This window comes from Perognathus longimembris, chromosome 12, assembly GCF_023159225.1.
Source record: "Perognathus longimembris pacificus isolate PPM17 chromosome 12, ASM2315922v1, whole genome shotgun sequence".
Taxonomy (NCBI): domain Eukaryota; kingdom Metazoa; phylum Chordata; class Mammalia; order Rodentia; family Heteromyidae; genus Perognathus; species Perognathus longimembris.
This window is the reverse complement of record NC_063172.1, coordinates 20641864-20660570: the sequence shown is the minus strand read 5'-3', so window position 1 is coordinate 20660570 and position 18707 is coordinate 20641864. Positions and strand designations below refer to the sequence as shown.

The following is an 18707-nucleotide window of genomic DNA, read 5'->3' as shown; positions in this document are numbered from 1 at the left end:
AGGAAAAACTGAAACAATATATCTCCACCAAACCAGCTTTACAGAAATCCTCAAAGAAATTAATCCTCAGGGAAATTAATCAAGATCCCAATGCAGACGAGAAATGAACCCTAAAGAGTAAACCAGAATATCAGATCAACAAATGGGAAGACACAGCTTTAACAAGATAGGGATAATGAAAGTAACAAATGATCAGCTCTCAATCCTAACTCTCAACATTATGGACTCAATTCTCCAATCAAACGACATAAGTTCATAAGTTGGATCAAAAATCAAGATCCATCTTTCTGCTGCATGCAAGAGACACATCTATCCAGCAAAAGTAAACATCTTCTAAAAGTGAAAGGCTGGAATCAAATCTATCAAGCAAATGCCCCCCATAAGCAGGCCGGAGTTGCAATCCTAGTATCAGACAAAATTGACTACAAATTAAAAAAGGTAAGAAGAGACAAAGAATGTTACTACATCCTAGTAAAGGGATCTCTCCTACAGGAAGATACAACTATCCTAAATATCTTCACACCAAATACAGGAGCACCCAATTGCATCAAACAAACACTACTGACTCTAAAAACACTCATACACCCAAACACATTGATAGTTGGGGACTTTAACACTCCACTATCACCTCTGGACAGATCAACATGCCAAAAACTCAACCTTTAAAGAAACCACAGAAATAAACAATTGCATAGACCAACTAGACTTAATCGACATCTACAGAATATTCCAGCCAGCAACAACAGAATACACATTCTTCTCAGTGGCACATGGAACATTCTCCAAAATAGATCACATCTTAGGGCACAAAGAAAATCTGTACAAATTCAGAAGTATCAAAACTATTCCCTGCATTTGCTCAGACCACAATGGAATAAAATTAGAGCTCAACTCAAACAGTCACCACAGAAATTCCTACAATTCATGGAGACTAAACAAAACACTGCTGCACCATCAGTGGGTCATTGAAGAAATTAAAACAGAAATTCAAATGTTTATGGAATTCAACCAAGATGAGGGCACAAAGTACCAGCTCCTTTGGGACACAGCAAAGGCAGTACTCAGAGGAAAATTTTATATCTCTGAGTGCATACACCCACAAACTGGAGAAACAGAAACTCAATAATTTAAGGAAGCACCTAAATTTCCTTGAAAGAGAACAACAAGCCAAACCCCAAGTCAATAGATGTAAGCAAATAATTAAAATCAAATCAGAATTAAATCAATCAGAGATGAAAAAAATTGGAAGAATCAACAAAACAAAGATTTGGTTCTTTGAAAAAAATCAACAAGATAGACAGACCCCTAGCAAACCTGACCAAAAGAAGAAGGCAGCACACTCAAATAAACAAGATTAGAGATGAAACAGGTAACAACACCCCAGAAACAACCAAAATTCAGAAAATAATAAGGGACTATTTTGCAAATCTTTATGCCAACAAATTTGAGAACTTGGAAGAAATGGATGATTTTCTAGAAAAAAATTCATATCCCCAAACTCAACCATGAAGATTTATACCTACTAAACAGATCCATATTCAGTATTGAAATAGAAACGGCAATAAGTGATCTCCCACCCAAGAAAAGCCCAGGTCCAGACCGATTTACAGCAGAATTCTACTAGGCCTTCAAAACAGAACTCACACCAATATTTCTCAAACTCTTTAATGAAATTGAAAGGTAATGTTCACTACAAGACACATTCTATGAAGCCAGTATAACCCGCATCCCAAAAACCAGGCAGGGACTCATTACGGAAAGAGGACTACAGACCAATCTCCCTGATGAACACAGACACAAAATTCTCAACAAAATTCTGCCCAATTGACTTCAACAGGTCATCAAATAAATCATACACCATGATCAAATTGGATTATTGGTAGGGATGCAAAGTTGGTTCAATATACGCAAGTCAATTAATGTAATCCACCACATCAACTGGAGCAAGGTAAAGAACCACATGGTTATATCACAGATGCGGAAAAAGCATTTGATAAATGCAGCACCCATTTATGCTAAAAGCCTTGGAAAAACTGGGATTCCAGGGAACATTCCTGAATATAATCAAGCCATTTTAAGACAAACCAACAGCAAGCATAACTCTAAATGGTGAAAAACTAAAGCCATTCCCTTTAGAATCAGGAGCAAGAAAGGGATGTCCGCTCTCCCCTGCTCTTCAACATAATACTAGAAGTCCTAGCCAGAGCAATTAGGCAAGAAGAAAATATAAAGGGGATACAAATAGGAAAAGATGAAGTTAAACTTTCTCTTCACAGATGACATGATCCTATACCTAAAGAACCCCATAGACTCTATGACCAAGCTACTAGAGCTGATCCAAAATTTTGGCAAAGTTGCAGGCTATATAATAAACCCTCAAAAATCAACGGCCTTTCTCTATGCTAACGACCGGAAGACGGAGGCTGAAATCCGGAAAGTAACTCCTTTTGCAATAGCTTAAAAAAACATAAAATACGTAAGAATAACCTTAACCAAAGAAGTGAAAGACCTCTATGATGAGAACTTTAAAAACATGAAAAATGAAATTAAGGCAGAACTAAGGAAATGGAAAACCTCTCATATCTAAAATATATGCATAACTAAAAAAATTACCTTCCTCCAAAACAAAACAGCAAAGAACCAATAGCCCCCTTATCAAGTGGGCTTAAGACTTAAAAACAGACTTCTCTGATGAGGAAATGAGAGTGGCCAAGAGACATATGAAAAAGTGCTCTACATCACTGGCCATAAAAGAAATGCAAATCAAAACAACATTGAGATCCCATCTCACCCCAGTAAGAATGTCCTATATAAAGAAAACTAAGTATAACAATTGTTGGAGGGGATGTGGCCAAAGGGGAACCCTACTTCATTGCTGATGGGAATGTAAAATGGCTCAGCCACTCTGGCAAGTGGTATGGAGATTCCTCAGAAGGCTAAACATAGAGCTCCCCTATGACCCCACAGCCCCACTTTTGGGTATCTATTCAAAAGACCACAAACAAAGTCACACTAAAGTCACCAGCACAACAATGTTCATCACAGCACAATTTGTCCTAGCTAGAATCTGGAACCAACTGGATGCCCCTCAGCAGACAAATGGATCAGGAGGAAAATGTGGTGCATATACACAATGGAATTTTATGCCTCTATCAGAAAGAATGACATTGCCCCATTGTAAGGAAATGGAAGGACTTGGAAAAAGTTATACTAAGTGAAGTGAGCCAGACCCAAAGAAACATGGACTCTATGGTCTCCCTTATAGGGAATAATTAGCACAGGTTTAGGCAAGTCACACAGAGGATCACAAGAGCCCAATAGCTATACCCTTATGAACACATAAGATGATGCTAAGTGAAATGAACTCCATGTTTGGAAATGATTGTTATATCACTGTTGTAACTACTTTCAACGTGGCATGTGTAACTGTGGCTTCTATTATTGATCTTCTTGTATCACCTTCCTGTGGTTGTACCTAAACTATCTCTGTATCTTATCTGAGTATATTGGAAACCATGTATACTGGTATTAGAACTAGGAAATTGAAAGAGAATACCAAAATAGAGAGACACAGTGTAAAAAAAGACAAACAGGGGCTGGGGATATGGCCTAGTGGCAAGAGCGCTTGCCTCTTGTACATGAAGCCCTTGGTTCGATTCCCCAGTACCACATATACAGAAAATGGCCACAAGTGGCACTGGGGCTCAAGTGGCAGAGTGCTAACCTTGAGCAAAAAGAAGCCAGGGACAGTGCTCAGGCCCTGAGTCCAAGGCCCAGGACTGGCAAAAAAAAAAAAAAAAAAAAAGACAAACTACTACAGAAGCAATACTTGCAAAACTGTTTGATGTAAATGAACTGAACAACTTATGGGGAGGAAAGGGGATTGGGGAGGGGGGGAATGAGGGATGAGATAACTAACAGTACAAGAAATGTTTTCAATGCCTAATGTATGAAACTGTAACCTCTCTGTAATTCAGTTTGATAATAAAAACTTAAAATAAAAAAAAAGAAAATGCAAAAAAAATTAAAAAAAAAGACTAGCTTGCCTTGTATCATTGTGTCAAATATTTAAACTTATGTCTGAGCGTCCTTGAAAATGCCATATATATATATATATGTATATATATGTATATATATATACATATAGATAGCACCAATATTTAGTATACAGAACTAAGTAATATTGATCCTATGAATTTTTATCAGAAAATTGTAAATATAGGTATAGTCTATGATACAATCATTTTTCCTCATATTTGAAATCTGAAGTTCTTATTTCTACCAATATAAAAGTCTCTTGGAAAGAAATAGAATTATGTTTTATAAACATACACATGAATGAATAATATTCTCAGGTACTTCTGATTTGTTTTTCTATCATAGAAACTCAGTTATTGAATATTTATGCAAAGAGTGATTAACACTTTTTCTAGTTTCCTATTCTGAATCCTTTGACACTCTCCATCAGAGCTTTATTTTACATTTGTCTCCCATGACATTTCTGAAACTTTCCATGGTTTATAAATGTTTATTAACAGAAACATTGAAAATATTTTCCTATGTTCACTGTACTTATTTGATAAAACCCCAATTTTAATTTGTATGACTCTTCTCAATCTTAAAGTCTAAGACATTCTGAACAATATCTTGTTGTCTATAATCTTCAATGCCATCAAATATTTTCTTTTTAGCTAACTGCAAAGTAGTTTTTGTTGTTTTGTTATGTGTTCTTTTTTTTTTTCTTTACCCTTAGTACCTGGGTTTAAAGTTGTGTTAGTTTTGCTGTTGGCTTGCTTGTTCTGACACTGTAACACTTGAGCTCTATCCCTATGCTGGCTTTCTTTCCCCCTAGCAAATTTGGAGATAGAGTTTCTTGGAGTTTTATGCCTGGGTTGGCTTCAAACTACAATATTCTAGATCCCATCCTTCTAAATAGCCATGATTACTCGTTGTAAGCTACTGGTGTCTAACTAGTTGTTATTTATCTTTTTTATTTCTTATCTATTTTGGTAGATTTAACCATTAATAACAATGCAGACATACTCTGCTAACTGCTAGAACAATTCAGAAAATACTCAGCATGCTCTAGTGATACAAATTTGAACCCTTAATACTAAGCAAGCATTTTAGCACTGGGATTTATTCTCAACCATTCTTCTTTTGTCACAGTCTTACTATGTAGTTATATAATCCATTCTGATTCCAAATTCACTATACTTATGCCTCCATTTTCCAAGAAACTTGAATTACCAATTTACGCCATTCGGCCTGGCTCTACTTCCTTTAAGAGCATTTTGAAATAAGAATTCTATTTATATACATTTTAGAGATGAGAATAAATAAGTTCAGGGAGACAAAATGACAGGTAAATGAGATATCATGAAAAATCATTCTGGAAAGATTTTCATTTTTATCATGATCCAAACAAAAATACAAACATACACATGAATGGCTACACATATATGCACATGTGGGTATATGTCTATTGTTGTCTTTTTCTAGCTGTATTTCCAACTAAAAATAAGACTTGCAAAATAACACTTGTCATTACTATGTATTTGGACTGTAAGTACTTTCTCTTTTCATTTTATTTTTAATTGTATGTCATTTGATTCAACTCAGTTCTGTGCATAGTCTAACAATGCTGGTCATGGCTGAATGAACTGATATGTGAGTCACTGATGGTGATCTTAGCTTGGAAGGGCTGCAATAGATGATCTCATCTCTGTTCATTAACATCATCCAGCTGACTAGGACATCCTTTGTGACCTTCCACAGTGAGATCACTGGTGTTGTGATGTTTCTACAAGTTTTGCTTTTACTGAACTCTGTTTCATTGCACAAGTATATATATATATATATATATATATATATATATATATATATATATATATAGTTAGAGTTGTGTGAAATCATATGGTAATTAAACATAATTGTATCACATGTACTACTCTTTTTAGACATGCTTCTTGGGAAAATATGTATATTTTTCTGTATCTTTATATCAGATGTGGCATTTTCACCATTTTTTGTGCGTAAGTTATTGCATTTACCTAATCTATTGAAATGTTAGTTTTAGTATTTTTTTTTCTCTGCAGTTACTAGATCAAAATTTTCCAGACACCTGATATTTTAAAGGACATTGCTAAATCCTGAAGGTGAAGAATGGGAAACAACAGACAATTAATACTGCTTGGAGAGAGTTCTCCTGTTAACTGAGATCAGCACATTGCTTTACAGAAACTGATAAACATCAGCAGTTTTCAACAACTATTTCTTGATTGAAATCAGTTTAAAATCCTTGAAAAACATCTCATTGCCTATATCACATATGTAAATTACATGGAGAATGGTCAGTAATTTTTAACTGCAGAAATGCCTTTAATATTTAATAAACTCACTTGTAAAAAGTCCATTTCTTACCATGACAGCTTGGTAGGACCCTGTTCCATCCAGGCCTTCCATCATCCCCCATGATGCAAGTGAGTGTGGAGTAACCTTGGAGCACATAGCCAGCATCACAGTAATAGGTGACCGTTGACCCTAATTTGTAGTCCATTCCAAGTCTGGTCCCATTCATTATGTTGCCTGGATCAAAGCAGGACTCCCGGAGTTTTGCTGTAAGACAGTGTTGATGGGACATTAATTGCTTTGAAATATTGTTTTCTGGGAAACTTTAAGGACATGTTGATTTCTCGTTTTTTTTTTAAGTCAGAAGGCAATACTCCAGCACCTATTCCGTCTTTGTTTGTAGCTTAACCTATAAAGTATCCACTAATCATTTCTGAAGTTTGGCAAATTTATATTGATGCATATGGTTTATTATCGATTAATATAGTTTATTACATACTTTCATATTATTAACAGCATTTTTCTTTGAAATCAGTATCTAATGTACCTAGACAAACATAGATGTTTATAATGCAGTATAAGGTATTTGGTATAACACAACCATAAGTACACTAAGTAAGTTTCTTTGGAAAAGAGTCACTATCTCTTAATACAAGTGTGTGTCTTTGTGTGTGTATGTGTGAGAGAGAGAGAGACAGAGACAGTGTGTGTGTTGTGTGTGTGTGTGTGTGTGTGTGTGTGTGTGTGTGTGGCAGGGCTGGGGGGCTTGTTAAGAATTGGGTACTATTGCTAGTCTTGAGGCCTGGGAACAGTCCATGAGCACTTTTTGCTCTAGGCTATCTCTCTATCATTTGGAGCAGAGCTCCACTTTTGGCTCGTGGGGGTAGTTTATTGGAAATAAGAGTATAATGAAATTTGTGAACTCCTTGGCAGCATCTCAACCTCCTGAGTAGCAGTTTGAAGACAGCTCTGGTTCACATAAGTATTAGCTTTGAGTACAAAAAGCTCAGGACAGAGCCCAGGCCCTGAGTTCAAGCTCCAGGCTGGGCAACAAATATATGCTTTTCTTTCCTTGTAATGGACACCCCTGCATTGTTTCTGAGCCTAGAAATAACTTTACCCTTCCATTGTATGTAGTCCACCCATTTCATTACTAGTAGGAGTGTGAAAACCTTGTTCTCTTTCTGACAAACGCTTTTCTTATTTTGTCTACAATATCCAATTTCTATCCAATATATCCCCATTATAAACAGCAACAAATATTCTATAAGCTCCTCTAAAAAAATCAGATTGAATCGGTAAAATTTGGAAACAACCCAGATGCCCCTTTGTAGATGAGTGGATCAAGAAAATGTGGTACATATACACAATGGAATTTTATGCCTCTATCAGAAAGAATGACATTGCCCCATTCATAAGGAAATGGAAAGACTTGGAAAAAATAATACTAAGTGAAGTAAGCCAGACCCAAAGAAACATAGACTCTATGGTTTGCCTCATTGGGAATAATTAGTACATGTCTAGGATAGTCTTAGCAGATTAAAATAGTTCAATAGCTATGTACAAATGAACACATAAGATAATGCTAATTGAAATGAACTCCAGGTTATGGAACAAAGTGGTTTATCATTGTTATTTTCCACATGTGAAACTATGCCCTTTTTCTTTTGTCTTTCTTTCTCATGGTTTTATTCCTGATATCACTATAATTGATTTTGTGCCCTGATACTGTATATTCATGTATTGGAACTAGGGAAGGGAAAGGGAATGTAAAAATGGAGAGACAACAGATAAAAAGAGAAACCTATGCAATAGCAATACTTACAAAACTATATGCTGTAAACCAACTGTCAACTCATAGGGGGGATGAGGAGGGTGGCAGTGGGGGGAAATGAGGGAGGAGGTAACAAGTTGGATAAGAAATGTACTCACTGCCTTATGTATGAAATTGTAACCCCTCTGTACACCATTTTACAATAAAGAAATGAAAAAAATACCAGATTGAATATATCAGGATTGACTACCTCCTAAGTTAACAGTAAAAGGAAATTTTCATACAAATTTGAAATAGTAGGCGGGCGGTCCCAGATCTCGAGTCTGGGCTGCGGCCCTTGCCGGCCAGCCTGCTTTTTGCAGCTGAGGTTTCAGCTCCCAAGTCTGGGCCATCACTCTGGCTGGTCAGTATACTTTTTACTTCCCCAATAAATCCATCTTTTTACTTGAAAAAAATTGAAATAGTAATTTCAAAAAGAATATATTTTTTACATTCATAAAAATCTGCAAATAATTTAAAACTACATTTTCCTTTAAAGAGTATGTCTTCATTTATTACACATAAGGAGAATCACGAGCTTTAAGAACACTATAAAAATTCTCTTGATTGAATTAAAAAAAAGAAAATGGTATAGTCAAATTTTAAAGGTATTTAAAAATATCTTCATAAAATATCAAAGGAATGAAAATGGCCCCCCCTTTTTTTTTCTTTCTTTTTTTTCTATCCTTTTAAAATACTTGAGTACACCACTTAAGCAGACTTTCAGAATAACTTTAGGTACTCGTGGAGTTTATAATCTGTCAAGAATTTTATAAAGGAAACTCTTGTAGTTGTGGTGATTGTTACTGAAGGAAATCAATGCAGGAAGCCTTCCAAAGAGATGAAATTCAAGTGAATATTGGGAGGATGAGGAGCTCATACAATGAAATTTGAGGGGAGTTATGTATAGAGTGTACAGATTAGTTAATCCCAATTCCCAAGATTCAAAGAAATGATAAATGACTGAATCCCCTCATCCCAACCAAAACAAATATTGTCATAAAAGTTTTATCTCTTTGCTTAAAACAAAGACTGTAAACTGAAGCTATGGGATTCAGGGAACCATAGACAAAACTATTTGAAAAGAAAAAAAATCCTAAAGTTCATAAAAAGCTAAAGGTGAGTTTTCTGAATATTGAGCATGACACTGAATCCAGGCAAACCCAGTGACATCCTGGCTTTTTCCAGAAATGTTGGGCACTGTTATTACAGTCTCTGAGTGTATCATGTAGTTTGGTTCAAGATGCTCAAGATCTTCTAGACCCTGTATTTTTCTCATCACTATTCCCTAAATCCTAAATGATGCAGCATAACTACTTGCATGTCATGGAGACTGTACTTGTTTCTTTTTTAAAAATAATGTAGACATAATTTAATGTAACACAAGAGGATATGGATGTATTATATGAAAAACTCATCATTTATTTTCTTTTCGTTTGAAAAGGGAAGCAAACTTGGTACCTTACATTTTTATTCATTGGCTAGCATCACTCTACCAACTAAGCCACCCTCCAAACTCCTGTACCATTTTCTATAAGGGGCTTGAGAATACATGGATTCTGAGGGTCTGCAGGAACTCCTGGAGCTAGCTCTCCATGGAAACCACAAGACTTTTTTTTTTTTTTTTTTGGCCAGTCCTGGGCCTTGGACTCAGGGCCTGAGCACTGTCCCTGGCTTCTTCCCGCTCAAGGCTAGCACTCTGCCACTTGAGCCACAGCGCCGCTTCTGGCCGTTTTCTGTATATGTGGTGCTGGGGAATCGAACCTAGGGCCTCGTGTATCCGAGGCAGGCACTCTTGCCACTAGGCTATATCCCCAGCCCAAGACTTCTTTTTTGATAAACTATTTAGAGAACGCTGCTAGTAGGAAAAATGCATCAGAGTGATTGCTAGAGGTGGTCACCAAGAATGGGGGTATAGTGATGCAAAGATTAATTTGTTTATCTTTACCAACTAAACCTCATGCTCAATCTTTCATTAAAAATCAGGAAAACACAATTTAATTTTTAGGAGGAATCACAACGAAGCCCTCCTGGAATTGAATTAAGTCTCCAGAGGAGGAGGAAGAATTACTTCCCATTTCCAGGCATTAATCTCTTTGACAACTTTATTTTCTTAGTGCTCCTCTTTTACAGTTCACTTTTCCTTGTTTAATTATTTTTCACAAAGTTTGAATAAGATGTCATTGAGATTGTTAGGCAAACTTGTTGAATTTTAGGGAAATGTTGGAAGACCTTTTGAATGAGTTGCTGTGCTTACCAGGGCAGCTGGTTAGTGAGTTGGTATTTGTTTTTACATAAGAAGATTTGATCTTCTCTGTCTTTTTGGTTCTGACTCCACCTTTCTAACTTCATTCATTACCATGGTATATGTAGCTTATGGCAGCCAGATGCTGCCCTTTTGCAATTGTAATCTTAGTGTCCAAAATCATTTTAAATAATGGCCTTTTCTTTGTAAACTACCCACTGTCATAATCTGTTGTAATGGCAATAAGTAGACTCTGACAGAATGGAAAATGATCTAAAAAATCCTGAAGTGGAAAGTGTAGGATTTTTCTTTAGGCAAAACATTTAGAAGACCAAATCTGAGAGCCAGCTTTTAGATTTGTGGAGTATTATTGAAAATAAATATTGTCTGAACATTTTTTTAAAAAAAAAGGAATTTTGTGAAACCGTAATAGGCTAGATGCTGGTGGATCATGCCCATAGTCCTTGCTGCTCTAGAGGCTGAGATCTGAGAATCAATGTCTGAAAGCAGCCTGAGTCTATTATTTCCAAATATTTAGGAAAAAATCTGAAAGTGAACATGTAATTCAAATGGTAGCAGTGAGTCAAAAAGATGAGAGCATAAGTTCAGAGTTCAAGCAGCACTACTGTAAATGCAAAGATAGGTAGGTAGATAGATATAGATAGACAGACACACAGTCACACAGACACACAGGTAGATTGCAGACAGAATAAATAAAATTGTAATTGGGGGTTTACTGAAGAAGCTACTGCTATTGTATAGTATCTATGAGAGGTGTAAAAGAGGCCTAGTTGATTGGAATTTTATGAATTTCTTTCCTCATGTTAATCCAGTATGTTTCTTTGTTTTCACTCTTTGTAGTAATACAACTGGTATGGTCTTCTGCAATTCATTCCATGAATCTGATCTTCAATCCCATCATTTGTAAAACAGTGATATAGTTCTTATCTCCATACTGTTTATATAATGTTTTTTTCTTTTAAAATTGCTTGGTTAGGTACTCTGTAACTGTGATGACAAGTGTAACACAAGATGATATACTCCTTAAAAAAAAAAATCTTGGCTTAGTCTAAAGCCTTAGAAGTAATGTTCTGAGGGTACTAGGGATTGAAAATAATCTAATGGACCAGAATGGATAATTCAAAGGCAAACATAGAAACTTTGTACCTGAAAGCAGTTTATGCTGGTCAAACAGGGCAATTAGGTGGCCTACTCAAAAAATAGATGAGTCAGCGTATATATTTTTTTCTTCAATTAGATGTATGGATAAAAAATGTAAAGTTTTGAAACTTTAGAAACAAGCTCAGAAAAATGTTCTCATGAAACTCTGTTATAAATATGTTTGTATAAAACAAGAAATAGAAATTATAAACCATGAGGAACATAAAGATTAAATGTTTTAATATGAATTTTAGGATGTTTGTAGAGGAGAATCAACTGTAAATAAAAGAAATAATCTGAAACTCCATTTGTAGAAAATGAAGAAATAATCACAAAAAGATGATTAACAAAGAATATATAACCACCACACATAATATATTTCCTATACAGAAAGAATTTACTAACCTAATGAGAAAAATGTGCAATACCAAAAATACTCAGCTAACCATAAGGAAACACCAGTGGGCAAAACAGGGAAAGATGCTTGACTTAAAAATTAGGAGAAAACTGACAATGAGACATCATGCAATAACGATGAAAATCTTTAAATTTGACGAGAATATCTGATTTTTCTAAGATACTATGGAATGATGAGATTGACAACTTTCATGTTTCACAAGAGCAATTGTTTTTCACAACTCTAAAGTTTCTGAATCTTATTGCCTTGCAAAGTAGAGTAGAAATGAGTGTACTCTTTTTAGAGACCAATTTAGCTATATAGAATTAAATTCAACAATTTCATATACATGATGCATACATGTATCAAAGCATGATATTGCACCACAGTATGTGTAAAGTGTTTGTATGTGTTCATTTTCAAACTCAAGAATAATTAAAAGGAATACAGCTAAATTTAAAGTACAATAAAGAAAGCATAAACGTTATAACACGGTTTACTAAATACCCAAAGAAACACCCTGAAACATAGTTATCACTATGTATTATTCACTTTAATGTTGATATATTTAAGGATTTGTTAATATTCTTAGACATGTAACTGCTCTTTACTGTTGAAAGTCATTCTGAGTTAAAGTAGTTGAATGAAAGATTAACTTCTGAAAGCATAAAGTCTTGTTTTTGCTTTTGGTTTTTATTATGTGGCCTTAGCCAACTCCTGCAGTATACTAACTGCTAATGTGCTTGCTTGATGCATTTCGTTCTCTAGTAATTAAGGAAATGCTAATTTCTTTCTCAGAAATGGGAATGCTTGACTGAAATATTCTTTCAAAATGGTACATCTTCTTTTTAATACTGGAGGAAAGAGGTGACATTGTTCAAAACAAAATGTGCTCATTAACAGATTTAGGTAATTGTAACTCACTAAATCATCTTTATAATAAAAGCAAATTACAAAATAACAAGAATTGACAATTGTCAATATCCATTATTCACAACTATAATGGTCACTTTGAATGTTAAATATTTACCTTTATATTCTAAATGAAATCCAGTGTAACTCACAGATCCATCACTCCGAAAAGCCAAATGCATAGTATTCGAGCTGCTTTCTATTCTCTCTGGTAACTTGCTGTCTTGAAAACTTCCAATCAGTGGACTATTACTGTCTGGCCCATCATATATATAAAGAAAGTCATAGTTTGGCTCTATGCTAAAACTAAAAAGAAGAGAGAGAGAGAGAGTTAAAAGAGAATAGTTATGACTAGAATATTGGTGAAATTAAATAAGCAATGTTTAAGAATAATACACTGAATCAAATAACTTAATATAAATATTTCCTAGCAATAAATACTGAGCATGAATAACACCTCAACAGGGAAAAAAGATAAAAATATGTTGATATTTTCTATTTCTATGGTGTCAGTGTGTTTATAAGATATACGGTAAGAGAATTATATGGCAGTATTTACCTGATGGAGTGGCATAGATGTATGTCAAAAGATGTGAGTTAAAGCCTTTATTTATTTTGCCAGTCCTGGGACTTGAACTCAGGGCCTGAGCACTGTCCCTGGCTTCTTTTTGCTCAAGGCTAGCACTCTCCACATGAGCCACAGCACCACTTCTGGCTTTTTCTATATATATGGGATGCTGAGGAATCAAACCCCGGGCTTCATGTCTATGAGGAGAGCACTTTACCACTAGGCCATATTCCCAGCCAAAGCCTTTATTTTATCCAAGCTCTGCATGTGCTTGGATAATCTACTTTGTACCATTTGTACATAATTCACAGAATAGTATCTATTTGGAAAAAATTTAATTTGTATATTGTATATTGTTAAAATACACTTTTTTCTTTCTTGATGGTAGTATTCACCTTCAATTTTAAATTATATGTGCAATTTTGTTTTCTTATAAAAGTAGGAGCCAGGCAACCAATAAATCTTCTACCTACTTTTATACTGTGGCAGAAAAATAGTAAAAAGAGAGAATTAATAAGGTCCCCAAGAAAAGTTAAAAAAGTTCATTCTATGAATTGAAACTAGCCAAGATTTTGTTGTTAAAGGCTCAAAAAAAGAAGATACACATAAAGATATTGTCATATCATCATGTTTGTGCTAAACGAGGGATTTATTATGGAAAAAAGTCCATATCTACCAGAATGCAGAGTGTTTAACTTTCCACTATTGCCATATTTCAAATATTCCTATACCAAGAAAAATAAATCCAGCTTCTCTATTTACTTGTGACCAAGTAGTGTTGAAGAAAAGCCATGGGGTAGACAAATCAACAGCCTTCCCATGCATAAGGTTTCCTGTAATAGAAAAGTGTAAGAACACATATTTATTGTTTTAGTGTATTTATAGCTTTCCAAGTCCTATTATTTTATCTCACATATATTCCGTGGTATATTTACTATTCTTTCAGTGGTATACTATTGATGTTAAATAGCAGCAATCAGATTAGGCCTAATTTTATTGCTTATTCCTCTTGTTCGGGAACTAAACCTATACTTTTGAGTTCTTTCTTTTGGGGCATCAAAATTTAGTGGTAATTAAAACTTCCTTTCTTTTGGCCCTGTTGGGAAGAGGAACGGCAACAAGTGCTTTTCCAAGGATGCAGTAGTATTTATTACGCTTGGGAAGCTCAAAATCTATTTAACAATGGAGTGCAGAACACTTGATTTTCATTTCCGGTCTTGACATAAATATTTAATATGTTTATTTATAGCTTGTTTGAAAATAAAGGAAATATTCTTTTTCTAATTTTTAGAATCTTAGCCGTAATCATTAATATTTCACAAAAAGTGGAATGACGGTGAAATCTGTCCTTTTGCAAGGCACTTTCATAAATATGAACTTGGTCTTTGCCAATAATCCTGTAATATAAGGAAGGGATTATGATACTAGTTTTACAAATGAAAACACTAAAACCCTGAAAAGTTAGTGGTCTCCCTAAGGTCACAAAACAAAGACAAACCTGGAAATAAAATGCATGTAATTTATTTCCAGGAATATAGACTTTTACTTCGTTACCAACTAAAATAGTTTTATAAGTAAACTAAATTTTGTCTCAAATATCTTTTCCTGTTATTCTTTACTAGCATCTCAGTTAATTGTACAAAAAGGTTTCACTTGACATGTTTAGATATGCATACAATGTGCATGATCAAGCTCCCTCCTTCCATTACTCCTTTACACCACTCATTCCCACTTTCCAAAGGAATCACAACAAGCTTCATTGTTCTATTTGCATGTGTAGGTTTTAACATATCCACCATCCTCAGCCTCCTGTTAACCCTCTCACATTTTCACCCTTCAGTTTTAAGTATATGTTTAATACCCAAAGGTATTTCACAATATTTCAAAAATGTATATACAGGAATCAGATTGACTGTCTCCTCCTGGCTCATAACCCCTCAAAACATCATACCCACTATTCCTCAGCAGCTTTCAATGAGTTTCCTTTTGCTACTTCATTCACAGATGAAAGATATTTTGGTATTGTTCATTCTCTAAAATTCTCTACTCCCATCTCTAATCACTTGAAATAGTCTCACAATTACAAACAAATATAATATTTATCTTCATTGACCTTGTGTGTGTTTATATTCACATACTAGAATACACCTGTGATGTTTATCTTTTAAAATCTGACTTATTTAACTTTATGTTCTCTGGTACTAATGTTATTTTATCAACTGCAAAAATAAGTACAACAACAATAATAATATTTACCTCAGGAATTGGTCTTATAACTCACAAGGTCATGAAATATAACTAAATATTACTACTAATTTGATATTATCCATTAATGATATAAAAATCAAGCAGGGTTACCACAGTCAACTGCTGATTACATCAGTCTTGAAGAAGATTAAGGAGATTTCTAATTAGCAAAGCATTTTAGTTGTTACTATCTAACATTCTTACTGAAATAAATGTTGCTGTTTTGTTGAGCTACTGGGTTCTAAGGCCTTGCTCATGGTAGGCAAATGCTCTGCCACTAAGCTACACCCATTTTGCCTCCCCCTGACATCTTATAAGAGAGATAGCACATTCTGTGATACAGCTATTGCCTCTAATTGAAGAAAGTGATTCATTCAAATAAGTTATCCAAGGTAATAAAGGTAATAGTAACAGAGCTCAAATTGGGCTGCCCATTTACCTCAAAAACTTTCTTCCCTTTTTGTCGGTGGTGTGTTGTTGGTTGTGGGACTGGAACTAGGGCCTGGGCACTGTCCCTGAGCTTTATTTGCTCAAAGCTAGACCTCTACCACTTTGAGCCACAGTGTTATTTCCAGTTTTCTGGCAGTTAATTGGAGATGAGAATCTCATGGGCTTTCTTGCCTAGTCTGGCTTTGAACCACAATCTTCAAATCTCAGCCTCTTGAGTGCCTTGGGTCACAGGCATTAGCCTGCCACACCTTGTTCCTAATTTCTTTAATACTAAGCCTACTCTGAAATTTAGACTACCAGAGAACAACCGTGTATTTTTGAACACTTCCAACATAAAGCTCTACCAGGAAACAAGTGCTGCTGGTACACAGAAGTGACCCATCAAGTTCTTCTGTGTCAGCTTTACCTAAGGAGACCACCAAAAAGATAATGATTAAATATGAGTCCTCTCAAACCCAGTGGCCATAGTATTTCCATGAAATTTTAGGTAGCTCAGACAGTTTTGGGTTTATGGGAGGAAAAACACTGAAGTCTTGACCTTTTAATGATTAACTTTTAGGAAAAACTGATTTCTTTATTTGGAGCAGTGATGAGTACCAAGAAGGAAGAAAGGTTTTGAAGAGATTAAACTTCATGAAAATCAATAAACGACTTGACCTTTTAGCATGTTTTCCCTACTCTGGAAAATTAGGGAAGATTCTTACCCATTCACCTTCAGAATTGTCACAATGTTATTCACAATTCTGTAAATTGTTAAGTGCAAAGTATTACTGTTGGGATTAGTGAAAAAAATACCAAAAAACGTCACATATAGACGTACAGTTTTGCTTAACACAAAGGCAATATAACCAGAAATATTACTTTTTAGCTGTAGAAATGTTAAAGAACTCACCTGATAAATGCCAACGAGATGACATAGTCCGCATTGACGGTAATGGTCCAGTCACAGTCCCGGCTGTGTGGGTATGGATGAGGGAAATTTGGCGAAAGAATAAACCCTGAAGATCCTGTTAAATTGCCGCCACAGGGTGCTTTAATTTAAACAAGCAAACAAAATCCCTTAAGAGATTAATAAGATTTATTAGCTATCAATAATTGTGAAGACATTTCTGTAAGAGGGTAATATTTGCACAGATGTGGCTTTTATAGAACTGGATACTTGAATATTCCATTGTCTTCCAGTTAAACTCTTAGGATATTAAAATATACAAAATATATATAGATCTGTTGTATTTAGCTGCTTTGCTGACTTACAAAGGGGTTATCTCTCTATCTCTCTCTCGTGTATGTGTGTGTGCATGCTCTGTGGGAGAGAGAGAATATGTCAATAAGTATACTTATATTCAAAATTTGCTTATATATACATACATATCTACTTTGTGTGAACAAAAAGCATTGAATGTGGTTACTAGAAAAATATCTGAATGTAACTAGAGAAAGAAATGGAAAGAAAACAAAATTCAAGTAATAAATGGAACAATAGAACATTTACTACTCTGTGTCTTTGGAGGTACCTTTTGTATATTTACGGAGGAAGAGTATTCAATAATAGCTAATCTGTAAGAATGAATAATGGTCTACTAATTGAGAACATTTTTATAATATTCCAAAAAATAGATATTCCAAAATTATGTTACCTAAATTGAAAAAACAATAAGTAGTTACCCAAACAAAAATTTCTATAATCTTTTATTTGAGATGCTCAAAAATTGATAGTGATTTTTAGAGAAGGAATACTATAGGGTATTATTTTGAACTATGACCATCACAGTTACATTCAGAAAATAATATACAGCATTGATTACTTAAAAAATAGCTATATGAAGTAGTGCCTGGTGGCTCAAGAGGCTGAGATCTGCAGCTGGGGTTTCAAAGCCAACCCAGGCACGAAAATCTTTGAGACTTTTATTTCCATTTAAGCAACAAAAATGCCAGGAGTGAAGCTGTCACTTAAGCTGTAGAGCACTAGCCTTGAGCTGCAAAAGCTCAGGGACAGGGCCTTAGTCTTGAGTTCAAGCCCCAGTACTGGCAGGATACACACACACACACACACACACACACACACACACATACACACACACATACATGAAGATACATGTCTCCTTAGTAGAAGAATAGAAGAATGGGAAATATAAATTAACATTAACAAATATGTGTATTGTCTGTGTGTATGTGCCTGTGAATGAAAAACCAAGGTTTTCGTATTCTTACTAATGACTGCTATCTAGAACCAGCACATCAACATTATCTTTTTATCTCAGTTTTAAAATCAGAGTTTCTTCAAGTAAATGTTAACTTTCATTCAAAAAGGCATACAGTTTCTACTGGAAGTCAAAATTGTTTTCATAAAGAACATAATTTTAATTTGCCCATCATATTCATCTCTATTCTCTATGTGGGTCTGTAAAGGCAATATAATCAGTACAATTTTATCATTGATGATTCAACTATTATGTCCCTCCACTGCTGTGCTACATATGGTTCAGTGCCCCAGAAGCTCTGTAGAAGATGATTGGTTCTAGCGTTCTGAGAATAATCAGTTGCTCAGGCATTGATTTCTTAT

The 18707-nt window shown here is 34.9% G+C and overlaps 1 protein-coding gene across 3 annotated transcripts in view; it reads right to left on the bottom strand.

Moving 5' to 3' along the window:
* Csmd3 (CUB and Sushi multiple domains 3) overlaps positions 1 to 18707 on the bottom strand; it is an 860328-nt gene that overhangs the window by 199719 nt on the left and 641902 nt on the right. For all 3 annotated transcript variants that reach the window (XM_048358905.1, XM_048358906.1, XM_048358908.1), the window contains 3 exons: positions 17037 to 17175; positions 12998 to 13185; positions 6424 to 6618 (listed from right to left, as the gene is read on the bottom strand). In XM_048358905.1, coding sequence (XP_048214862.1) covers positions 6424 to 6618; positions 12998 to 13185; positions 17037 to 17175 — 522 coding nt within the window. The remainder of the gene's footprint in view (positions 1 to 6423; positions 6619 to 12997; positions 13186 to 17036; positions 17176 to 18707) is intronic.